Source organism: Vulpes vulpes, chromosome 9, assembly GCF_048418805.1.
Source record: "Vulpes vulpes isolate BD-2025 chromosome 9, VulVul3, whole genome shotgun sequence".
In the NCBI taxonomy this organism is placed as follows: Eukaryota; Metazoa; Chordata; class Mammalia; order Carnivora; family Canidae; genus Vulpes; species Vulpes vulpes.
The window spans coordinates 95,233,347-95,258,434 of record NC_132788.1 but is presented as its reverse complement, the minus strand read 5'-3'; the positions used below and the strand labels follow the sequence as shown (position 1 = coordinate 95,258,434).

The following is a 25,088-nucleotide window of genomic DNA, read 5'->3' as shown; positions in this document are numbered from 1 at the left end:
TTTTGCTTTATACAATTGTCTTCCATTTATTGCCATTGATGATGGACTTCCACATACATAGGGACACGAAGCTTCCCATCTTAAAAAATTCTGGGTTTAAGAAGGAAGCATATAAAAGTGTTCTTAATAAAAGGTTAGATAGTGAGTAATGGAGAAAGGACAGTTCTATGTATCTGTTGTCGCATTAAAAACACACCCCCAAACAGTGGCTTGAAACACCAGCAGTTATGCAGTTTGCTCCTGAATCTGGGGTTGACTGGCTTAGCTCAGCAGCTGTTGCTTGGGGTGGGGGGCATCTCCTATGGTTCCTGACAGATGGCGGTTGAGGCTGCAGTCACCCCAAAAGTGGTTTTGTTCACATGCTCAGGGTCTGAGCTGGGAGACCCAAGCAACTGGATCCCAGATGATCAGGTCTTGCACAGCGACTACTTACAGACAGCAAACAGGACCGTGGAGGGGAAGGCCTGGGCCATGGTCACAGGGGGACCAAGGCCTTGGCTGCCCAGCCCCCACCCCCGGTTCCTGCCCACAGCAGGAGTAATACAAGCCAGACTCATGTCTGCACGACCTCAGACAAGGCCAACCAGGAAAGTCCCCACCTGGACCCGGACCCTGCACTGACCTGAACCTGACTTTTACCCTCATGCTAACCTTGACTCAACTCCTTTTGAACTCTGGCCCTCACTCCAATCCTAACCCCTAACCTGACACGGACTCGGACTCTACTTCTGACCTTAACCTTAGTCCCTAGCATCGGCCTCGACCCTAACCCTGAACTCATCCCTTCCCCAGGGCCCACCCCTCCCTGGTCCCACAGTGGGCAGCCGTCCCTCAGCTGAGGCCACGTGGCTCTCACTTAGGAGAGAGCTCACTCAGGGAGCATCTACCCAGGGCATTGCTGAGGCTTCTCCAGCAACCCTGCACTCCCTGGCTGCCCCCCACACACTCACTCCCCCCAGCCTTCACCAAGGCTGCAGTAGGCAAGGGATTTGTTTGGGCCCTGGCTCCCAGCACCCTCAAGGGTGATCTGAATAGAGGCTTAGTCAGACCTTGGGCCCTCTAGTCGCCCACCATCTCCTACTCTGGGGTCCCTGAGGACTCAGCTTCCCTGGCTTCCTCTTCTCTCTGCCTTCCGTGCCTTTCCAGGGGAGAGCCAACCCTCCACACCTGCTCCATGTTCTTCCAGACAATACCCCATGCAGGGAACAGGGCTGGCATCCAAGAGGCCCCTGGTGAGGCTCGCTGACTGAGGGGTGGGGGAGGCAGCCCCTACAGGGGACTTCAGGGGCCCCTCTGCACCCCAATCCCCTTCAGGAGGACACCATCTCCACCAACCACAACCATTCAACAGATGTAACCTGGCTCCCACGTAGCATTTCCTGCAGGGGGTGGAAGGGAAATGGGGGTGCAGAGGAAGCAGGGGTTGAGAGGTTGCAGGAGAGGCTGCATGTAGGGCCGGGGCTGCAGTGCGGGGACAGGGATGGTCAGGCTGTGTGACATCTGAGAGGCCATTTAATTTCTCAGGTGTCTCTTTCTCAGCCCCAAATCCAGGTCCTCCAGGGAAGGGCTGTTGTGGCCCTTTGCAGCCTGTCAGAATGCCACCTGCAGCTGTCAATGAGCAGAAACCCCCTGACCTCTCGCCTCTCTGGCCCAGGTGATCATGAGGGTCAATTATAATGAATTTTGCCACTTTGTCACCAGCACTGTTGAAAGAAGAATCCTCATCCTGGAAGACAAGGTGGGGACCAGAAAGACAGAGGGCAGACGGGACCCAAGCCAGTCCCCACCAGGCCACTTTGACACTGTCCAGCTCACCATGGTGCCAGCCTGACCTCCCAAGTAGATGTTAGTGTATTCTCGCTACAGCCAAGGGGCTCCTGCAGCGGCCGGGAGAGGTCATTGCTGGGGTCCCTGCGGGTGACCCACCTCCATCGGCCTCCCTAAGGTGCCCACACCGTGGGTGGTGACCTGGCTCCAGGTGTCTCTTCTGTAAATGAACACTGACCTCAGAGTCCATGTCCTCACCATCTCTGGTCTTGTGGTAAGGGTCTGCTACAGCCCCGGCTGCCCTCAGGGTCTCCCGAGGCCGTCCTGACGCTCCGGCTCAGCTGGTGTTGGACAAGGCCCAGCAACAGCGTGGGTGGAGGGGTCCCGGTGGATCTGAACTACAGGGAGAGTTCATGGATCTTGAGTGGGGCTGGAGCCTCACGCCAACTCAGGGCCCCTTGAGTCAAGGCTGTCCCCGCTTGTCACAGGACAAGAACTAGCCGATGACCACTGAAAAGGCTTAAAATACAAGTGGGCTGCCATAGTCCTGGGTAAGCGTGAACGCCCACAGCATCTGGATACCGCCACTCGTCATCAGTGCTGCCCCCTTCCAGGGACCTTCGTGGGGACGCCACAGGGGTTTCTGGCAAAACCAGAGCCCAAGACTTCATTCACACTGCTACATTTGGCAGAACCAGCCCAAGGAAGCTTCACTCCCAACCCCACAGCCCTACGTCATCTGAGGGTCTGTGGGTGTCCCCTCAGCCACCAGCAGCCCCCACCCTGAGGCTCCCAGTGGGGATTCAGCTCAGGTGTGATTGGTCTTTCTCAGAGCCTCCCTCGGCCCCTCCCTCACAGGCCTTGAGATCAGGGTTTTGTCTATGGAAAGTACACTTGGAGCTGAGAATTTACAATCCAGGGCATGGTGGCAGGGTGGCCCTGGTGCCTGGGGCCACATCCCTGCATAAATCCACCTTCTCTCCATGCTTCACCCCATCCCACCCTCACCCCACCCCCAGACCACTTCAGAACACAGTCACCCTGCCTATTGACACTGTTAGGGCAGGGGGAGCAGCCCCTATGGGTCACCTGGCCCAAGACCCTCGATGTGGGAAGAAGAAACTGAGGCCAGGCAGGGAGGAAGTTGCCCCAAGACCTTGCTAACTGTGTCCCACACTAGAACCACCATGGGAATGAGGTCCTCCCCTCCCAAAGGCACCTGAGCTCCCCCTGGCCTCTCCACCCCCCTGCAAGGTGCTGAGCCTGGACAGGGCACAGCCAGCTGTCCTGCACACAGGCCTGTGGGCTACAGGTGTGTGGTTCGTAGGCACACAAGGTGAGTTTGCACAGCCTGCCCTGCAGCTTGCTCTGGCACCATCAGGTATGCACAGATCCACGATTGTTGGAGGCCTCCAGGCACCTGTTCTATCACAAACCACCAAGGGGAAGGGCCGCACCAGAGGACACCCAGCAGGTCGAGTGGACTGCAAGTTTGTTCAGCCTTGCCTCCCTGAAAGGCCAGTTCAGCTCTGGGGCAATCAGGAAGGAGGCAGGTCCCCAGGAGGCCACTAGCGGACAAAAGTTCCAATAAACAGAGTGGTCACTAGCAAGTTGGGGCCTCTGACTAAGAGTGGGGAAACAACAACACTGACAGTGAGGTGAGGATTTCAGCCCAGCAGACTAACGCCAAACTTCCAGAAGGGATTCCAGAATCCAGCAAGATGAGTGGAAGGTCCGTCCCAGACAGCCCAGCCCACTAGTATACAGACAGCAACACTGAGGCCCAGGGAGGCTCTATAATGGGAGCAAGGCTCAGGCAGCAAAGAGCCTGCATGTGTCAAGGGCGTCATCCAAGATGGACCTCATGGCAGGCCGTGGAGGCACACCTGTCGCTCCCCACCCTCAGCCCGCCCAGGGCAGCGGCAGCATCTCCCTCGGAGGAACTGTTCATCTCCTCCAAGACTCCCCCAGGGGCGCATCCTGCCCTCTGCTCCGTGGGCGATGGGGGCCAGGCCGGGTCACGCTTGCTCCCTTGGGAAGTCCGTGGCGGCGCCTCTCAGCTCTGCGGCCGGCCCGGGAGAGGCCGAGCTACCAGGGCTCCCTGGAGTCCCAGCGGCCAGGAAAGCGGAGCAGCCTCATGTCTTCCTTCTGGATGTGCTCGTAACAGGACTGGTGGGAAAGAGGCGAGGCTGAGGGGGAGCCGGCCTGCCTGCTCCCGGCCCCCTGCAAGGACGCCCCAATACCAGGGTGCCCCCATCTCCCCGGCTGGGGCCACCACGTCTCCAACCTAGCCTTGGCCACTGTCTGCAAGGAAGGGGGGCCTCCCCTCTCCTGTTATGCTCAGGGGTACAGCCTGGAACAGGCTCGGGGCCCCAGGGACCTCAGGGCTGGGATGAGGTACGGGCCCCCCTGCAGCCCTCCAGCAACAGCAGGACCAGGGGCTCTGTGAGGACCTTCCCACAGGAGCACAGATGAGCAGGGAATCTGGGTTCATCCCCACAACAGGGTCCAGGGCAGGGAAGGGGTCTGCCCCACAGGCCAGGGTACTTTTGCCTCAGTCTACCACCTCTCTCCCTCACCTCCAGGGCCGTGAGCAAGAAGTCATACAGGCCTCCCGTGTGGATGGGGTCCATCATGTCCCGAATCAGGTGGATCTCGGCTCCCAGGTGCTGGATTCTGGGGAACATCCACCCCCACCATGAGAGGAGAAACGGGGCCCATCAGGGACAGGCACCGGGCAGCTGGGGAGGGAGCCCTGGCCTGGGTGGCTGGACACCTGGGATGTGGCCCATGCTCTGCTCCTGGCACCCATGCAGGACCCTAGGTGGGCTTCTCTGGGCCTCTGACCCCCCCACACTGTACCAAGAAAAGCTGTGTCCATAAACCCTGATGTTCCAAGACTCGAGAGTGTGTCTTGGCTGGGGGTCAGGCAGGATGGGAAGGGGTCATCCTGCAGCTCAGCCCCCAGCCTGGGACTCACCGGGCACGTGACACCACGTAGATGAGTAGCGGCAGCAGGTCATCCATGGGCAGCTTGTGCTCCTGGCCCAGCACACGCGACACAGTGGCCTCAATTTCCCCATATGTCTTCTCTAGCACCTCCAGCTTCTCCCGGGGGTCCACTGTGGTGCTGCGGCAGGGGAGCAGGCTCCAGATCAAGGCCCTCAGGTTCAGCCCCAACACCCCCGCCTCCCACCCCTCACCCTCCTCAGGGCTCAGACTCACATGATCTTCTGCAGACACTCCGTGGCTGACAGGAAGCACTTGTCCCTGACCAGGGAGAGTCTCTGCATGGCAGGGAGCGGGGAGGTGGATGAGGCCATGGTCCCCCCCACCCCCCAGCTCTGTCACTCTCTCCCACCTGGGGCTGGAGCTCTTGCCACCACTTTTCCCCGTGGCTGGCTCCAGCACAGCCCCGCCCAGAGGGTCAAGTGACCCAGGGCAAGCCACAGCTCCACCGGGAGCCTCAGTTTACTCAATTGTAAAGTGGGATAAAGGGTCTCCAGGAGGTTGGGAAGGAAGATAACAATCCCAATCGCCACTGGGTGCCACCAGGGGTTGAACACCTATGTCAGTGGCTCTCAGACAAGGGCTTTTTGAAACACAAAGTCCAGGTCCACACTTGGAGTCTGACTCAGTATGTCTAGCTGGGTCTGAGAATCTGCTTTCCTAATAGCTCCGCAGATGGTGCTACGCCGCTGGCCCAGCAAGCAGCCTGAGAGCCACCGCCTCGTGTGTAGCAGCCCCCTTGCCCTCCCAACACTCTCATGCGGGGATACCAACACTGCATGAGAGCACCCTCATGGGTGAGAACTGAGGCTCAGAGATCGGCATCCTGCCCACAATCGGACAGCCAGGTAAAGGGGGGAGCCCATGTTTGCACCTGCTCACGGTGGGCCAGTGGCTGCACCCTCACAGGAGGTCAGAATGACCCAGAAAGCTGGGGATATCCCCCCTCACCTATCTATCTCTGTGCTGTCCCGGCTCCTCTGCAGCAGGGAGGCAGAGGCCTGATCAGAAGGCTGAGCAAACCCTGGGGGCCCTACCCAAGGCTCCAGCCTCCCCCGACCCGGGGCAGGTAATGGACCCACCTTCTCACCTGATTGGTGGTCAGTGTGAGGTCCTTGAGGGGCCACAGGTGCCTGAAATTAAACAAGTGTGACATGGAGACTTCACCAGAAGGATGGGGCAGGGTCTGAGGTCAGGGGGCAAACCCCCTGTACGCCAGGACCCACAGCAGGGCTGAGCCAAGGAAAGTGGTCCATGATGGCATCCTGGAGTGCTGGTGAGGAACCCAAGGGGAGGCTGGGAGAGATTCTGGAGTGGATAGCCCCCCAAAACTTGGATAGGAGTGAGGGGCAGCGCTGTACACCGAGGGACCCTAGGAGCAAAGTCCTGGTGTTTGGGCCAGAGAATGACAGCAGAAGAAACTGTTCTGGAGTCTTGGTGGGCCAGGGGAGGCTGGTGCACAGGGAGGGACGTGCCATGCAAAGCAGCACAGGACAGGAACTTGGAGAGACAATGAAGCAGGGAGGCCAGCATGGAGGAAGCAGCACAGAGGCCACAGGAGTGGGTGGGGAGGAGGGACACTGGGGAAGCTGTTGGCATCCAGGTTTCTGGGCTGGTGACTTGTCAGTTGCAGGAAACATTCATGATGGAAGGAGAAATGGGGTTTCAGAGAGGGTAGGTGGGAGCACCATTGCTGTGTGACAAAGGGGACCAAGTGTGGGAGGAGAGAAAGCACCCACACCCTCCTTTGTAGCATCAGTGGATCAGAAGGGGCTCTGAGGAAAAAGGATGTTTCAGCAACTGAGGGTACAAGGGACTTGCTCTCACGACAGTCCTCGGTTTCCCCTTGAAGACCTCCCCTCCCCCACTCAGTCCAATTGCTTGGAGCAGAACACCTTGCCCCAGCGCCCCAGTGGTAGGTACCGAGGTAGGCTGGCCAAAGTGGGCCACAGCCAGCATCTCAGGGCAGGCTCAAGACCAGGGAGGGATTTTGGGAGCCCTGCTGGAGCTGCTGGGAAGGGGACACCAGCTCTCTAGAGTGCAGTGGGGACCTGAATGGGTACAGTATAAATCTTGAGTGGCTGGTGCCATGTTCGTCACCATCAGTGGAGGCCAGAGAGACATCAAGAGAGGAAGAGAAGTGGCTTCCCTTCACCACTCAGTTAAGCAGCTAGATCCAGCCACGCCTGAAACTAGCCTCGCCAGCATGATCCTAGAACTTCGTGGGTACCTGAGCCAGTCGACACCAGCCCTATTTTGCTAGAGACAACGTGAACTCCACTTGCGCCCTCTCTACACGAGAGCCTGGCAAGCATGGCAAGGCGGGGAGGCTTACTTCTGTACGTCCAGGAACTCGAGCAGCTTGGTGTCGGGGAAGAGGCTCAGGCTGGCAATGCCCTGGCTGTACAGACCATCCTCCCTCTCGTGAAGAAGCAGGTAGAGAGTGAAGAGCTCCGAGTAGAAGCTGGGCAGCATAAGAGGCAGTACCAGTCCGTGCACCTGCAGGTCCCTGGGTGACAGTGGCCAGGACAGGTTGGGACCGGGGGAAGGGAGGGGGCACCTGGGGCCAGGGCAGGGATCACGACTCGCCCCTCAAAAAGCCCTTGGAGCTCCTTGTCCCCATGTCCTCCATTCTCTAGAAAACGCTTCTGAAACCTGTTCTCAGACATTCATGCCTTCGTGGAAATCTGCAGCCACCTGATCCTCTCACGTGACACTGAGAGAGCCGCTATGGCAGCCGGGGCAGGAGTTAATCCCCATTTGATGGAAAGCAAAACTGGGGCCCTGGGGAGACCAGGGACTTGTGGGGAAGCACTCAGCAGCCATTCCAGGCCGGTCCAGTATTGCCTCTTCGTTTTCTGGGCTTCCTGGGACTCCAGGGGGGAAGTTCTACCTAACGTCTAACCCGATTTCCCACATCTCCTGCTGTGGAGGATGGTCTCGCTGATAGGATCTCTGAAGACAAACTGTAAAGTTCAGTTATGGGGGATCGAGGGAGACAGACTGAATAACCCACTTGACTCACACTCTATGTGACCTCAGGCTTAGCCCCTGCCAGGCCTCAGTTTCCCTGTCTGCGTGTAAGGGGGAGGGTGCCCGGGGCAAAGGCTCAACTTCTGCACACCGGAAGGGGGAGGCTGGGATAGCGCATTTACCACAAAGACACACGTGACACAATGTGACAGTGCCCCCTCCCAGGTGACCCAAGGTTGAGGTCATGGGACATTCGGACCCTCAAATGGTCAATGAACAATGCTTGGTCGATAGCATGAGCCCCCAACACTTCCCCGGAAGAACCCCTACCCCCACTGAGGGAGGCTTTAGGAGCGAAAGTGTGTAGTCACCCGGGTCCTGAGCCTGGCTGCCTCCAGGGAGGGGACCCCACAGGCCCCATGGGAGCAGTCACCTTGTCTCTGCATCCTCGTCCTCCTCCGGAGCTTGGCCCTTGTGCTGTAAGGCCACCTGCAGCAGACCCCTGGAAACGGGCCAGAGGGACAGCATGGCTACCGCTGCCCGCAGAACCCAAGTCACCAAAGACTAGGGCAGCAGGCTCCACGCCCCGGAGCCCAGCCTCCCAGGCCTCTGCAGTTAGGAAGCTGGGAGCACAAGACATCAGCCCCAGAGTGCTGGAACCCCGCAACACAAGGACTGCAGCACCTGGGGCCCCCATGTGTAATGCTAGATGGAGTCTTAGCTCAGCCGGGACTGGAGATGGAGTCTGACTCCAGAGTCAGGCTCAGCCTGCAAAGGCTGAGAGCTCCTGGGGTCAGGGGTCAGCCTGGGGCCTGGCCGAGGCGAGGACTCTGCCTATAGGCAGCCCTGGATGTAATCTCCTACCTTCTAACCCCTTTGCTCACCAGCTGGACGCTGCCTGACCCGCTCTCTGGCTCTTCCCCAATCCAGAGGCGCCATTCCCGCCCAGGGTGCTTGGCAGAGCACCTGCCATGTGGAAGAGGCCAGAGCCCTACCTGCCTGCCGTCCCAGGGCTCACCTGTAGGTGGCCCAGAGCTCCCGGGCATGCTGCTTCACCTCCTCCTGGGCCAGCGCTTGCAGGTGCTTGTTGGCCCCAATGCCGGCATATGTGGCCTGAAAGGTTAGCATCAGCGTCCGGAGCAGCTTTCCCAGAGGGTGCAGCGAGTTGCCCAGGGCCTAGCAGGTGCAAAGGCAACAGAGAGGTGTCCAGGGCCAGGGGCTGGAGCACAGCACACCCCAACAAGACTCCCAAGACAGCTCCCACTTCATAGATGGGAACACTGAGACCCTCCGAGGACAAGGGCCCACCGGGCGCAGTGAGGAGGTCCCCTCCCTGCAGACCCCCCTGCCCCAGGGCCCTCACCTTCCTGAGGCACTCCCGCAGTGCCCTGGGCTCCCGGTGCTGCAGCAGCTCATCCAGGACATCTTCCATTCTGCCCGCACAGGCCTCGGGCTGGGTCCTGGGGCACCAGGCACACACGTCTCTCACCCACACCTGGGCCTGGGCCCTGGTGCACCCCCTCCAGGAATCCTTCCTCCCCAGGCCACTCAGAGCCCCACAGATGCCAACCCTGGCCTTCTGGGTGCCCCTGTGGGTGCCTCTGTGCACACATGCACACACGCACACACGTGCATGCCTGCGCCTCACCTCTCACAGCACAGGTATTCCTGGGACTTGCGCAGCTCCCTCGCGTTCTGCACGTGGAAGCCCAGTAGGGCCTCCTGCTGGTCCCCAGGGCAGCCGGCACTGACGAAGTCCCGGAAGGGGCCATAGACGCCCTGCCAGCGGCTCTCCACCGGGAAGGCACCCACACCTAGCTGCCTGCGAGAGTGGGGGAGGTAGCGACGGGGCTCTGGTGGGCAGGACCCTGGCCAGGCCCTTGGAGAGACAGGGATGTCCCACCTGGCCCAGAGTCAGGGCCCAGGAAGGGTGGGGAGACTGGAGGGGCTGACCTCCAAGCCTCCAGGAGAAGAAGGGAGAGGCAGAGAGGACACAGAGCATCTACTCCACAGGGGAGAGGAAAGAGACACACAGAGCCCTGGAAAGGAGACAGAAAGATCTGGAAAGCTGGAATCCAGACAGTGGGGTCTTGGCCTAAGAGGGAACAGGGCCCAAAGTCCAGGATCCTCCTGCCTGCAGAGCCCACTCTCCCTCCCAACACACTTGGTTCCTTCCTGAACTTGATCCTGTCTTGGCCAACGGGCCCAGGGGTCTAGGCCGTGTGTGTGCCTAATGGAGCCTGCCCTCCCACATCACGTGCACAGATTGTCCTACACCTGTACCCCACCCAGGCTTGGTCCTGCTTCTGGGGTTTGCTGTCTACCCCCAGCTCCTGCTGTCAGGGAGAAGCATGCAAGGATGATGGGTCTAGTATTCAACTCTGCTACCCCCCGACATCCGAAATGCTACCTGGGGCCATGTAGCAGACATGGCAAAAGTCACCACTTGAGCTACAGTTTTCCAAGGAAGAACTCTGTCCTCATGGGGAAGAAGTCTATCCCCTTCTCAAAGACCCCCACAAGAGTGACAATGAGTCCACTTAGCAAGTTTCCTTCTTCACCTTGGCTGCCAGGGAACTCGGATCCAGGTTCATGTTCCATCATAACCAGTATAGGGCTTATTTGTACCTTCTTTGCCTTTCAGTTCAACTCATACTTTTATTTTCCATTTTATTCTTATTTGTGTTAGTTTTACAAACCATCTTGTACCCTTCCCAGAAAAAAAGCAGAGTCTAAGCAAAGCCAATGCATAATATTTCTCTCCAGTTTTGTGTGTGTGTGTGAGGTTATGTCATGGCCCTTGATTCCAAGAGTCTCTGACTTGAGGGCTTTGTGGCCCGAGCTCTTTGAACTCTCCAAAGAGCCAAGAGGAAGTACAGAAAAGCCCCTCTGATGAGACCTGAGTTCGTGGGGTCAAAATGCAGACACATACACAACCCTCCAGGACGTACAGGTCAGGCGGCCAGGCGGCCAGGCTCTCACCTCTTACGGGTGCTGCTTGGATCTGGCGGGAAGGCAGCCGTGTCCAGCATGCCTTGGGTGTGCAGCCCTTTCCCTGCCCCGCTGCCGAAAGAACCCTCCAGGGTGAAGCCATTGGGAAAGGTGACCTTGCCCTGCAAACGGGGGAAAAGAGGCAGAGATACCTGTCTGCCTGTCTATCCAGCTGCCCTTCCATCCAATCATGACAGGTGTCATGCCTGTCCATTCTGGGTCACAGGGGCTAGGGACTGATAGGGCGCCATCCCACCATCCATCCAATCTGCCCCACCCTGGGAGGGCTCATATTCCTTCACACCTGCAGGAGCCCCTGACCAAGAGCTGAGCCTACAGCTCGGGGGCTCACCTCTGAGGTAGGAGGCTGGGGGCAGGGGGGCGCATAGGAAGGAACTCGGGTCAGAGCAGAAGAACTGCTACTGTGGGACTTGGGGGTGGAGGGTGGGGTGCAGGGTAAGTCCCGAAGTAGGAAGAGGCCTTGGGAAGGCATGAGGCACCGCTGGCCCTGGGAGGGCCAGTTCCTGCTGCCTGGGCTGTCCTGTTCATAGCACTCCTGGCCTCCAGCCTTCAGATGCCATGGTGTCCTCTGGTCATTAGGAGATCGAAACAGCCCCCGCATTTCCAAAGGCCCAAGCAGGGCCCAACTGCCTTCTGCTGGGTCAGCTTGGGCAGGAACATCTGAAGGACAGTGACTCCGGGGGCCCCTGCCCAAGGCATCAATGCCAGTGGAGGGGGTGCATTCCCAACCAGGGGGCCTGCAGGGAGACACAGCCACGGCCCACCAACACCCTGGGCCCCCAAGGCAAGTCCACCTGTCCCCTCCTGACTCCCACCAGGATCAAATCCCAACTCCACAGCAGGAGGGGTCACTGAGCCCACCCCCTGGACATGGCGGAGATGGGAGCGGCCCTCCCCTACCTTCCACACCCACTGCCCACGCCCTTAGCCCTGGAGACAAGCGGGGAGATTACAGGCTCCACCCGAGGCCTTGGCGGGAGTGGAGTAAGTCTCGGTGGCCCTCACCTTCCCCACAAGGGTCAGGTCCCTGGTGAAGGTGCCCTCATACAAGGAGTCATCTTCAGAGAGGAGGACGCCTGGACCCTAGAGAAGGAAGCCAGAGAGAGGAGAAGCCATGGAAGGGCCTCCAGGAGACTGGGGGTGGGGAGGGTGTGGCAGGAAGAGAGGAGCAGGCCTCGACCCAGGGATGGAGCAGTCCTGAGCCCTGCCACATCTCCCAGGACTGTGCCTAGGCGGGATGGCAGCTGTGGGCCTGCTGAGAGCACTGAGCACCAGACCCACGGACCTCACCCCTGGGTTATCCTGAAAGACTCCCAGGGACCTGGCTCCTTCTCTCTGGCAGCCTCTCTCAGAAAGCCTCTCAGGGACCCTTCCTTCCCCACCTCCTGCTCAAGAAGCCCTGGGCTTCTCCTCAGCCATCCCCACTTCCCTGTCACTGACCCTCAGTGACAGTGGAGCTGACCAGGCTCCCTTGTTGCATTGGTTTCCAGGAAGCTCAGAGCCAAATGGGATACAATTTGTGCCCTACTTGAATCTATTTTGTGTCTATTCTTGTCTTTTCTTCCTTCTTCAAACTTTTCCAGAACAAAGTGGAGCAAGAGCAAATGTACAAGCTATAATAGCAATAAGAGTCACCAAGCCAAAGCCCTACTGTGTGCCAGAGCATCTGGCAGGGTGTGGGTGAGGCCAGAAGCAAGTGCTGGCGTGCCTGGCCTCAGGAGACCCAGCTGTGAACTTCAACCCTGCCACTCAACAGAACGTGACACCAGGCAGGTTCTCTGACCTCTCCGAGCCTCATATTTGTCTTTCATACACTGGGGACAATGACATGATCCCATGAAACCCAGCTTCCCGCCCTATCCACCCCTGCCCAACCTCTGCTCAGCATCGGGGCCTGCAGAATAGGAGGGGGGCTCCAGAATTCAGCCCCAGTGCAGGGAGAGGGTAGCTCAGGGCACACGGGGGTCACTCCACTCACCACCATCTTGTCTGCCTGGAAGGTCCCCTGGTAGCAGACACCAGCCTGGGTGACCATGACCCCTGGGCCATGGCGCTGGTCAGCCTGCCACATGCCAATATAGCGCTCACCCCTGGAGAGGAGCCAGAGTTGGGTCAGAATTGTTCCTGGGCCCCTTGGTGTGCTCTCCTGGCATGGATGGGGTGGGAGTGGAGAGCAGATAAGGAGCAATGATACTGCCTGAATCCACTCAACTCAGGCCCGGGGCAAGATAAATCAGGACCTCCAAAAGGAAGAGAGTGGAGGAGGCAGGGAGCCTGCCTGGGGGAGGGTATCCTGGCAGGCTTCCTGGGCGAGGTGGCAGGAAGGGCAGATGGTGTGCAAAGCCCTGGAGCTATGAACCTACCACAAATAGAACAGGTACTTGGGGACACTGAGTGGTCTAGAAGGTTGGAGGGGTGTGCAGGTGGCATGGCAGGGATGAAGTCAGAGACATGGGCAAGCCTCGAATGCCAGGCCAGGGGCCCTGGGCTTTGTCTCACAGCCCAGAGCTCTGGCAAGGGCTGTGGTCCTCACATGGCACTAGACCAGGGATCAGAAACTCCTGGACGGCACAAGGAGGGGCCCAAGTGGGGAGGCTCCTCGGTCAGGGAGCTCAGGGCTCCCTCATCCTGAGCCTCAGCGACATCCAAGGTCATGAACAAGAAGTGAGGGGCTTCAAAGAGACTTGGGGGACAAATGGATGGACCCACTGATGACAGGACCCGTGCCCTGAGGCACCTTGGTCCGTGAGGGTCTTCTCTGCCCTGCAACCCGGCGGGGCACTCACCTGTCACTGTCCTCCTCGATGCCATAGCCACTCCGCTGGCCCCTCTCCCAGTGGCCCGTGTACTTGCAGGGCTGCAGGGCCTGGGGGGCGCTCTCGAGGACCCCGAATCCATGCCGCAGGCCCGCCTTGAAGTAGCCTCTGTATACCTCATCGGTGCTGTACCTGCAGAGGCCACCAATAGCTGGCCAGGCCTCCCCAAGCTCAGCCCTGGCGATGGGGCCACCCCACGAGCCCATCCTGCCTGCTGTCAGGCCGAGGGACACTTACTCACAGATGCCATAGCCACACATGCTGCCTTCCCGCCAGTGGCACTTGTAGCAGTCAAACGTGTCCTCAGAGGCCTGGGGTATCAGGCGGATGCCGAAGCTGTCAGTGTGGGCGCAAGGAGAGGGCAGTCAGCACCAGGGGCCACCAGCTTGACCCCAGGACACCCCGTGATGTCCCTCCATACCACCCAGGAGTGTCCCTGCCTCCGAGTGGCCTTCTCAGACAAGGGGGAGAACCTCCCAGGTGCTCAGGCATCTCTTCTTCCCAAGGGTCACTCTCAGGACATGCCCACCCACGCCGCCATCCCCCGTGCACCCTAGGAGCACCTCCAGACCCTGACCACTCGCTCCCTCCTCCGGGCTTTCCGTTTTGTACAATCAGGGGAGCTGGACCAGATGGCCTCAAGTTCCTGCTTGAGGCTTGGGAACTGAGGACCGGGTCAGGCTCGTGCAGGGGGCAGGGACGAAAGCCACTCACCTGCCCCCCACACACTCCTGCAGCAGCCCCAGGCTTACCCATGCTCCAGGCCCTGGCAGAAATTCCCCACGTGATTCCGTCCATCCGGCCACTTCAGGGTACCCCTGGAAGACAGTTGGGTCCACACACATCAGGCCCACCAGTCCCATCCAGTACGCACAGCGTGCACCCCCCCATCCCCCCACCCCCGCGGACTCCAGCATAGACTCTCTTGGAGGCTGAGGCTCCCCTTGGACTGGACGCTCCCCCACCCAGCCCTCTTCTCTGACCCACGGGCTCTCAGCCTTTGTCAACTCCTGGCACGACCACTCGCCACACCCCACAGGCAGGGAGAGCTCTAGAAACATCCAGGTTCCCTTTCTCCCTTGACCAACAGGAGGCTCGGAGCTAAACTTCAAGCTTAAGTCAAATGCTAGTCAGTGGCTTCTAGCATCCTCCTCTCGGCTTCTGGCGCAGCATTGTTTTTTTTATATTTGTTTGTTTGTTTGTTTTGTCGTTGTTGTTCATGTGCGTCCTCGAGCCCTCTCTGGAAGTAGGCAAAGTATCAGAAACAAACACGCTTGTGAACATAACCCTGGTAAGTCCAAGTCCCTCCTGCTTTCTGGGCCTTGGCTTTCCCGGTGGTGGTGCGGGGGTTGGGGGACACATGTTCTTCCAAAGCCCTCCTGCTTGTGGGGCTGACACAGGTCTGCGGCTGAAGCCAGACTCACCCTAGAACCTGCCCTAAGGCCTCGGGCAAGTCATGCCAGTCTCTGGCCTCAGTTTCCACACCTACAGAATGGGTGATAACACGCCCCCAGAGTGTTCTTGGTAAGGATGGGTGGAGATGGGAGGTCTGCAAACCATTTTTGCTAGCAGATGGTGCTACGTGGATACGAGAATTCTCCTTCTACCCTCCTGAGAAAGCCACTGCAGCCCTGCAGGCCAGCCGCCTGAAGCCTGTGCCCCACACTCTGGGGTCATCACCATCAGCAAGACCCTATACCCACAGACCCAGGACGGGCCAGGTCCTCTCCAACGGGGCTCAAGACAGACGGGGAGACAAACGGTCGACCAACCGATGCAGGAAGTAGCCTCCATTTGGTGCCAGGAGGCAATCAGGTCCTGTCTGCCCCCCACCTCCCCGGACTCGCAGGGGAGCCCTGCGCCTTGCGGGCCCGGAGCCCCGGTGACTCACTTGCCGTGGGGCCTGCCCCGACACCACTCGCCCTCGTAGGTGGCCTGGCAGAGCCGGCCCTCCGCGCGGAAGGTGTACGCCACGCAGCGGCAGGTGGGGGGTTCGGAGGGCTCCAGGCCCGCCCCCAGCACCGGGAAGTCCTTCTTTCCGCGCAGGGCCTGGCACACAGCCTGAGTCATCTTCCACTGCCAGACCGTCTGGTGGGGGCAGGGGGAACGCAGGACAGGTCACTGCTGAGCAAGCAGCTCCTCTGGGAAGGACAGTGGCGAGACAGTACCCTCTCCGCCCCTCTCTGACCCTGTTCTGTCACTTGGAGCACCTCCAACTGCTCCACTCTGCTCCCTAGGGTCCTGCGCCCAGACCCGAGATCCTCGTGTGCAGTGCCAGGGCCTGCCCAAAGGGACCAGCACAGGCCCCGCCCCCGTCCTGGCTTCCTGGCTTCACAGGGGAAAATCCCTGTTCTCTACGGCATTCTGATCCCTGGAGCCTCCAGGGTGGCATAGTTGTGCCCCACCTCCCACTCCTGGCCCCTTCCCTCACTCCTCTGACCCCACTGCCCGGACTCACAGCTCACCCCCCACTCACCCGGTCCTGAGGGTCCTTGGAGCAAAAGGAGAGCTCTTCCTCGGGTGTGAGGAGGTGAAACATGCACCTAGATAGATGGAGGTGACGAGTAGGCCCCAGCTCTGTCCAGGGAGCCCAAGCCCTGGGGTGAGGGCAGTTTCAGGAGGGTGGAGGGAGAGAAGGCCTGGGGTGACATGGGAGGGGGCTGCTCACCCATCCTGCCCAGGATCTATCCACACCAGCTTCAGATCAAAGATGTGGACATTGTGGCCCTGGAAGAAAATGGGGTACAGGTGTCACCCAGGGCCCAGACCAGACGCTCCCCTACTGCTCTGGCCCAGGCTTGCTCTAGGCACCAACCTGCTGCCACCCCGCTGGGTGTCCCGCCAGTGGCTCACTCCAGCATGCCCAGCACGGAGCCTGTTCCCATCTCCAGGGCAGCTCCTCTGTCTCCCTTCCCATCTGACGGCCTGGCCAGGAACCCAGGAGCAGCCTGTCCACTCCCCTACATCCTGCTCCGTCATGGCCACAACTCGGACACCCTTAGCCCCTGCTGGAAACCTCCCATAGGCTCCTACTGCCTGGGGGATGGAGGCCTCGCTGCTGAGCCTATATCTGAGACCACAAAGGTGACTCCTGGCTCATATGTCCTCACGCCTAGCCCTCTCCACAACGAGGTGCCACAGCCCTGCCACACTCACATCTTCTCAGGCTTGCCCCCAACCACGCTCAATCTGACCTTTGCTCATGCTGCTCCTTCTACCTGGAATGCTGTCCCTGCCCTGAGAACTAATGGGTGAATGTCCCTTCCTCTAAAAGATTCGTGTAGCAACCTCCTGTCTGGCCTAGGCAGGCTGGTCACTGCCTCACTGCCACAGGAGGAGGAAGAGGCCCCGGGCCCAGGCCTGAAGGCAGGATGACTGTGCCAGACACAGGCAGGGACAAGGGTGGGCCTGGCGCAGGACATGCAAAGGTCCAGAGATAGGAAAGGACACAGTGCATTCAAGTGACAGTATCTCATCCAGTATACTTGGAGCACTTTACGTGAGGTCAGGAGTAAAGGGGAATGCAAATTGAATCAGAACCCCAAAACCAGGCTTCAGGAGACACAGGTTTGGGCTGGGCAAGTAGCACCCCTCCCAGGCCTCAGCCTCCCAGCCTGCAGGAGAGTCCTAGACTGACTTTCTGAGAGGACAGAGAAGACAGTGCTATGGCTACCATGAGGGCAGTATGAATTCAGGGGGCACTAGGCACAGTCGAGGTGACAATCCCAAACCCCAGGCCTGGCTCCCCCCAACCCCCACTTTCTGTGAAGTCCAGAGCCCAGCCACTGCTTCCACGTGGCACTCTTCTCTAGAAGCTTCATGTGTGCTCTGAGTCCTTCATCCAACCCTCCTTAGCCACCAAGAGCCACCCAGGATCTCCCAGTCTGGGGCTCCTCTCCTACATGAGGAAGAGAAGTAAGAATTGTCCAGCATCTGCTGCAGGACAAACTCACAAGCATCCCACTTTCCAGATGAGGAAACCGAGGTGATGCCTAGCAGGGATGCCAGCTGGCAAGTGCTGAGGCCGGGATGCACCTGGAGCAGCGCACCGTCCTCCAGGGATGACTCCACCTGTCGCCTCCACCCTGGCACTGCCTGCCTCTCAGCCCCCATCACCTCCCCCTCCACTCCCTCAAGCCCAAGTTCTTGCTGCCTGCTGTTTCCCTCCAATCCTTTCTCAGCCAGACCCCAGACCCCCACTGCAGCCCCAGGACCTCTGGTCAGCCCCACCCCAACCTGTAGCAAGATGAGGGCATCATCGAAGAGCAGCACACGCTCTGCCCGCAGCGGGGTGACCATCACGGGTATGTCCTGGCTGTCCTGAAGGAGTCGGCGAGCAGGGGTGCAGAGCACATCCTGAGGAGGAGAGCGGGGAGGCATGGGGGTCAGGCACCCTCGGGCTGGTCACTGTGGCCGCTCCCCTGCCTGTCTCTGCCCAGAGCGTCAGCCCCTGCAGTCTGAAACTGTCCCAGAGGCCCCCAGCTCAGTGTGGACACTGGGGTTCTAAAGTCTGCAGGGGCATCACAACTTGTCTTGAACCTTCACTCTGATGCCCGCCCCACCTCAAGCCACTGCCCCTGCCAAGCCGCCCAACAACACTCACCACAGTTCTGCAGTCCCCGCCTCTTACTGGCGATTCTGTCCCCTTTCCTGTCCACCTAATTCCCTACACTGGGCCCCAGGCCTGTCTTACCCTCTCGGGGCACAGGGGCTTTCCTCCCAGCAGGGACAGTGCATGACACAGTGGGCAGTGACACGAGGATATGACCGTTTGGTGGCATCCCAGGACAGAGGGTCAGTTCCAACTGCTCCTCCCTAGAACCAGCTCACGGCCTGGGCTGCTCAGCAAGTGCATGGAGATAGCTAGACAGGTGGGCCTCACAGCCACCTGCTTCGGCCACCACTCCCACTTCCAGATGGGGAAGCTGCGGCATGGACAGCCCAACAGGCCACACTGCCTGGTGAGAACCCCTTCCCTGACCACCCCCCAGGCCTCAAACTCACTCTCAGCCGGCTGCTCAGGGTGTGCCAGAGGGCCTGCGTGGCCATGGCCTGGTCCAGCGCCTGCCTCATGAAGGACTGTAGATTCCCAAAGACAGTGGCTGCGTGTACCACCAGCTCCCGAGTGGGGTGATGCTGCAGGGACACAGAGAAGCTGGTGAGCAGGGGATGGGGGTGGAGGGGGGGCTTGTCAGAACCTCCCCCACACTGTGACGGCTGCCCCAGCGCTGGCCTGGCCCCAGCTGCTCAGAAGGTCTGGATCTAAGCTGAGTTTGTCCCTTTCTTCCTGCCAGGCCTTCCTTCGGGGAGAGGCCAGCATGAAGGTGCTTCCAGACAGGACCACTGGATGACTCCCCCCACTGGGCCTGGGCCAGGTGTCCTCTCCTCCCGTATATGATTCTCCGTCTGCTCTTGGGTCTCTGCTGGCCCCACTTGGGCACAGCTATGTACCTCAGACAGGCCAGGACAAGGACACACCCCTCCAAACCCCCCAGAACACAGCCATATCCCCAAAGCATGGCCGGGTCCTTCTCAAACCACAGTTCCCAAATCAGTGTGTCCCCCAAGCCAGGGCCCTGTGTCTCTCCTCCCTCGGCTTCCCTGCAAGCAACAGGCCTCGTGAGCAGCACCCGGCCCCCTGACAGTCCCTGCTACTTACCTCCCCGATGGTGTCCCCGAGGCTCAGCAGGAGGAACACGTACTGCTGCACGTGATGGGCGAGCGGCTGGCAGAGGGCCTGGGCCAGCGCTGTGCCCACAGAGGCCTCTGAGCTCACTCCCGACAGGAGCTGCCACAGTGCCTTCCTCTGGCGTCGCCAGTATTCCCTGAGCAGAGGGAGGGCCACACACCGCCTTCACTCCCCTACTCCATTCCTGAACCCGCCACCATCACCCCCCCACCCCAGCTAACTGCGCCCACATCCCAGCGACAGTCCCAGACCCCAAACTACTCTCCTATCGGATAAATGCAATTGCCCCATTGCAGAGTCAATGGCAACATCTCATTTGAAGGGGTGGCTGAGTAGAACCACCCACCCCGACAGGACAGCACTCCTTCTGCCTTCCCAGGGTCAAGCCTGGCTAGGGGATATCTGGATTGTGTTCACAGCCCCAGCAGACTTCCCTCCCTCCCTTCCGGTGCGGATCAGTGTAGAATTGTTAGAATCAGGAGTGTTCAGGATGAGTCATGGGCCATGACACTCACTGCTCTGGGGATGGGACTTCCCCGACCTGCCCCCGCTGGACACCGCCACCCACTCAGAGGGCCCCTGCAGCATCCTGGGCTCACCTCTTCTTCTTTGCTGCCTTCTGAAAGACCTGTACCACCAGGCAGCTGGTGTAGGACTCGATGTACCTGCAGGCAGCACAGGGGACTCCCTGCAGGCCCAGCCCACGGCTTCACACCCAAGCCCCTGCCCCTCTGGGGTCCCCAGATCCCATTCACTGCATAGCTGGAACCCTGCCCCAACCAGAGAATTCTAACTCAGTCTTTCTTCACTGGGAAGCCCCAAGGCTCAGGTCTGCGGTGTCTGAGCCTGAGCCCAGCTAATGCCCAAGGCCCTGGGGCCAACCCCGGGTGAGCCCCACCCCCTACCAAACCCAAACCTTGGCCTATGCCTGACCCAGGTGGAAACCTGGTGCTTGGTGGTGGGCACCCTGATGCCCAGGCCAAGCCCCAGGCGCCCTCGCTGTCTTACTCCACGTGGACCTGCAGGACACGGTCGGCACCGCACAGCAACAGCAGGGATTCCAGACCCACGGAGTCCTGATGGCACAGCCTCTCCCGCAGCGAGTGTAGGCTCTCCTCTGTCACTTCCCAGAGCTGCTGGGAGCTCTGGTGCAGCTGCTGCAAGAGCCGCAGGTGCTCTCTGCCCCGGGGGTCCGAGGGCTCTGGGGCTAGGGCGAGGGGGGGTGGGTACAAGCACAATGTGAGGGGGGCAGGGCCATTCCTCCACCCAGGGGAGCGGTGCCCCACAGCCCTGGAGCTGCAGCCGGGGTCCTCAGGACAGGGGAGGAGACTGATTTGGCCTCTAGAGCTCAGAAGGGATGGGCGGGCTGGAGCGTGGGACAGCATCTTTGAGTTGGAAGTGGGGGCACAGGTCCCCCCATCCCCTATGACACCAGGACAGCACTGATGAGCTAGGAGTGGGTCTGGGATTTGGGATCCATTAAGTCCCGTGGTCCCCTGGCACAGACAGAGCCCCAGATGGAAGACGCCTGCCCAAGGTCACTTCATTCATGAGAGGGATTATAGGGGAAAGGGGAGAAGATGAGTGGGAAAAATCAGAGAGGGTGACAAAACATGAGAGACACCTAACTTTGGGAAACAAGCAAGGGGTAGTGGAAGGGGAGGTGGGCAGGGGGATGGGGTGACTGGATGACAGGCACTGAGGGTGGCACTCGACAGGATGAGCTCTGGGTGATATGTTGGCAAATCGAACTCCAATAAAAAAAAACATACAAAAATAGAAAGGAAAATAATACACATTAAAAACAAAAACAAAAACAAGTGAGACCCCCAAATTGGAAGTAAAAACCCTGTCATGTCCTGGCTGAGAGCAGGATGGGAATCCAGGCAAAGAATCAGGCCTGTGCTCTGGAAGAGGTGGGATTCTGACTCCATGTACAGCTGGGTCTAGGCTAGGGGGTCATGGCCTGGCCCCTTGGGGTGCCTCTGAGAAGGGAGCAGCCCCCAACAGGAAGCAGAGCCCCAGTCCCATCAGAAGATGCCGATACCAAGTGTCACCTCTCCCGTTTGAGGCTGAGAAAGCTGCACCCCAGGTCTAACAAGGTAGGACTCGATACCCAGAATGGTTCTTGTGTCCACCCCCACCCCCGGCCCTCACCCCTGCAGAGCCAAGACTCACTGGTTTCGAGCAGGGGCTGGAGGACAAGGCTGTTGATGCGGGCGAGCGTAGCCGAGAAGACCTCCTCCAGCCGCAGCAGGGCCTCCTCCTCAGGGCTGCACATGGCCAGGGCGCCACACTCGGGGCCTGTGAACAGGGCCCAGGCCCAGTCTCGGGGTTGAGAGTTAGAGGGTCTCTTAGCCCTAGAGCCTCAGACTGCCTGTCCCTGGCTCTGACACTCTGAGGCTCTGCAGTTAGCTGACCTGGGTAGGGTGGGAGATATAATCGAAGCCGCTGGAATGGGCGGGCGACAGAGGCAAACAACAAGGGGTCTCATTCCTCCCAACCCAGCCCCAATGGCACCAGAGGTCATTCCAGGCCCCTGGCAAAGTCTACAACTCCCAGGGAACCGGCTCTGGGGCAGTGGGGCGGGTGCTCAGAGGTCTGGCCAAGGGCCCGGGCCCAGGCCCAGGCATTCCTGCCCCACCTTTCCTGCTGCTGCTTTAGGAGGGCGAGGCCTTGGGAGGGACAGGCAGGAAGGGGAAGCAGCTAGACACCCAGCTGTGGCCTGCTCTCTGTGGGTCCCTGCAGCAGTACCAGTACCCGCCCCCCCAACATGGGACAGCGAAGCAGTTAGCTCCAGGTGAACTCGGGCAGACCGGGGAAGCCCAGCCGAGGAGCCAGAGGGTACAGCAAATGTGGTCCACCTGACTCTTCCCCATTATCTCCAGAAATGGATGGAACAGAAAGGCCCTTTGGGGGTCACCTTTCCATCCTCAGTTGGCAGCCAGTCCATTGGGGTCTGAACTGAGAGGTGAGGCCACTGGCTGAAGGTAGAGGAAGAGGGTGCAGCCTGGACAGGGGGTGTGTACTAGGAACCAGGTGAGGGCGAGTGTCACAGGGCAAGCATCAATAGCTCGAGGCTATTCGGGAGGTCCTGAATACCAAGCATCCCCCACACGCGCACTGACCTGGAGCCCACCCCAGTCCCACGGCACCTAGGACATGGAGCTCTGTCCCTCCCCACTTCAGACTTCCTCCCTCTCTCCCCCCGCAGGGCTGGCAGCTACCCCACCCCTGCCTGCACCCATGGCCCGCACCTCAGCTGCTCCCACAGGACTCTGTAAGTCCTCCTTAGAAAGGATAAACTGGTGGGGGAGCTGCTCTGGATGTGGAGACCTGGTCCTCAGCCTGCCTCCCAGTTCAAAGCAGCCTGGGCCCCTCAGGATGAGTCTTACAGACCCAGGCTGCTAACAGACGCGACTCTAGGAACCTTCTAGATTCGTGGTCCCAAACGAGATGTCTACCCCCAGGGATGGAGGCACATTGCCCAGAGGAAAGGCCAGAAGTTCCACATGGCTGATGAGACGGTGCATGGTTGGGGATCTGGCCTGGTGGTGCCCAGGGGCCCCTGTTCCTTGGGTGAAGAACTTGGGGCTTCATCCTGGAGGCAACCAAGAGTGTGAGAGCAGGGAGCAGACCAGGCATGAGTGTGTTTGGGGGTCAGGGGAGGTGCTAAGCCATAACACTGGAGGGACCCAGCAGGAGTCATCCCTACTTGAAGCCCGGTCACACCCCAACCCATCCGGCTCTGGTCAAGGGCATGGCCTCCTTACCCTCGCCCTCCACCCTGGTGCAAGGTTCCTCAGTGGTAGGCTGCACGTGAGGTACATATGGAGAAACTGAGGCCCAGGAGGGAACTGGAGGGCCCGGACGCTACTTGTAGAGCATGTGCCGGGCTCAGACCCAGGCCTCTGGCTCCCTGTCCCATCAAGCTCACCAGAACTAGGTGGTTCAGAAGGGCTGGGCGACTTGTCTCAGGGACATACAGCAAGTTCCCAGCAGGGCCCAGCCTCCTACCTCCCTCAGGCAACCTCGGTGCTCCCTGCAGGGTGGGGTGAGGACAGAACTGGCTGGTCCTGGCGTGCCCAGGTGAGTCAGCTGCCTGTCCCCGTGTCGATCTAACCAGCAGCCAGACCTGCTCTCTCCCCTGCATTCCTGGCCTGTGCATGCCAAGTGGCTCTCAGGCAGCAGGGCCATTGAGGCCTCCCCTGCCCCCGGCCAGGGCCTGGCCCCTCGGGCCCCTCCGCCCCTCAGGCCCCTGGGCCACACCCTATCATGGCACCCACTCTGGTATTTCCTGGTCTGGACAGGCAAGGAAGTTTTGCTTGCTGTGGAGTCCTCTGAAACAACCAGCAAGTGCAGTGGTAGAGCAGAGAAGGGCTGCCCAAGGGAGGGGGCGCCCGACTGTCACAGGGACGGCTCAGTCTGCCTATGGCCTCTCCCCTAGCACCCCTTCTCCGGCCCTCCAGGCTCTAAGCTTCTTGTCCTCGACACCCCCCTCGGTGTCTCACAGCTCCCCTGCCCCTCCCTGCCCCGGCACACGCAGTCCCGAGTTTCCCAAACATGGGATCCTGTTCCAGCCACCAGGCCTTGGCCCATGCCGGTCTCGCTGCAGGCGTCACCTCCTCCTGGCAGCCTCCCAGGCAGCCCCTCGCACCCTAGCCCTGGCCCAGTCCCTGGGCACGGCGCTCGGGCCCTGCACGAACCCTGGGGGGCGGGGTGGGGGTGCTATCCCTGCGCTGCCCCCAGCTCGAGCCGCGTGACCACGGGGCAGGGAAGACGAGGCTGAAGGCCGCCGGCACCAACTCCGACGGCCCGGGTCTGGGGGAGTCGCGGAGGGACGGCGACGCGCCGGCCCAAGGGGGCGCTGGCGAAGGTCCTACCTGGAGTGAGGGCACGCGGAGCACAGGAGCCCGCCCACAGACGCGCGACCTCCGCCCCGCCCGTACCTGTGCGGCGCCGGTGCCCCGAGCGGGGACTGTCGCCGCGGCCGCCCGCTCCCCGCGGTCCGCCCCCCGCCGCCCCCCCGCCGCCCCCCCGCCGCTCCGGCGCTCGCCACGCCCCCGGCGCGGCCACGCCCCCGGCCACGCCCCCCGGCCACGCCCCGCTCGCCTCGCCCCCGGCGCGGCCACGCCCCGACCACGCCCCCGGCTCAGCCACACCCCTGACCACGCCCCCGCTCGCCCCGCCCCGCCTCCGGGAGCTGCAGGTGGAAGTGGGGGCGGGCGCCCACGGACCCTCCTGGCAGGAGGGGGGACGCGGCGTCGGTTCTCCCCGCCAGACGTCTACTCCTGAGGCCTTTCCCTAGAGTCCTGCCGGGTCCGAAGGAGAGGAGAGGGACTGACTCCTCCGCCCCCCACACTCACACACACACACTCGCTGGCTCACCCAGGCCCGGGCTAACCTGGCTTCCCCGGGAAAGGCTCCCAGGAGGCAGTGTCCGGGATCCTGGCGGGGCCTTCCCGGGGCACTCGCCCCTATTCTGAGGCTCTGGGGCCTGGGTGCTGCACCTTTTTTTTTTTTTTTAAGATTATTTATTTATTTATTTATTTATTCATGATAGACAGAGAGAGAGAAAGGCAGAGACACAGGCAGAGGGAGAAGCAGGCTCCATGCCAGGAGCTTGATGCAGGACTCCATCCTGGGTCTCTGGGATCATGCCCTGGGCCAAAGGCAGGCGCTGAACCGCTGAGCCACCCAGGGATCCCCTCCACCATCCTTCCTAATCACAGCAGGCGAGCATGAGCCAGGAGCTCCAGAAGCTTGAAGTCAGAAGTGGGGTCAACCAAGGCTGCCCAGTGGCCCCTTGGACCAGGTGTGTG

General features: G+C 60.4%; 1 protein-coding gene across 11 annotated transcripts; it reads right to left on the bottom strand.

Annotated features, from left to right (window-relative positions):
- On the bottom strand, positions 1-24,283 carry ALS2CL (ALS2 C-terminal like). 11 transcript variants are annotated; one of them, XR_011994427.1, is made up of 26 exons: positions 24,150-24,256; positions 21,445-21,570; positions 20,275-20,473; positions 19,866-19,931; positions 19,237-19,402; positions 18,582-18,713; positions 17,814-17,933; positions 16,246-16,304; positions 16,054-16,120; positions 15,469-15,665; positions 14,330-14,395; positions 13,815-13,913; positions 13,548-13,709; positions 12,740-12,851; positions 11,767-11,844; positions 10,732-10,862; positions 9,398-9,571; positions 9,113-9,209; positions 8,768-8,925; positions 8,183-8,251; positions 7,112-7,285; positions 5,859-5,909; positions 4,993-5,054; positions 4,748-4,897; positions 4,347-4,443; positions 1-3,936 (listed from the first exon to the last, which is right to left on the bottom strand). XR_011994427.1 is itself a non-coding variant. In XM_072721068.1 (26 exons), the coding sequence occupies exons 2-26, from the start codon at positions 21,545-21,547 to the stop codon at positions 3,856-3,858; spliced, it is 2,862 nt and encodes a 953-aa protein (XP_072577169.1). In that variant the 5' UTR covers positions 21,548-21,686; positions 24,216-24,283; the 3' UTR covers positions 1-3,855. The 11 variants fall into 11 exon arrangements, 7 of the variants coding, with proteins under 7 accessions (XP_072577169.1, XP_072577171.1, XP_072577168.1 ...); XM_072721068.1 differs by having other exon boundaries at positions 5,867-5,909; positions 21,445-21,686; positions 24,216-24,283; XM_072721070.1 differs by having other exon boundaries at positions 5,867-5,909; positions 24,150-24,277.
- Between the last annotated feature and the right edge of the window lie 805 nt (positions 24,284-25,088).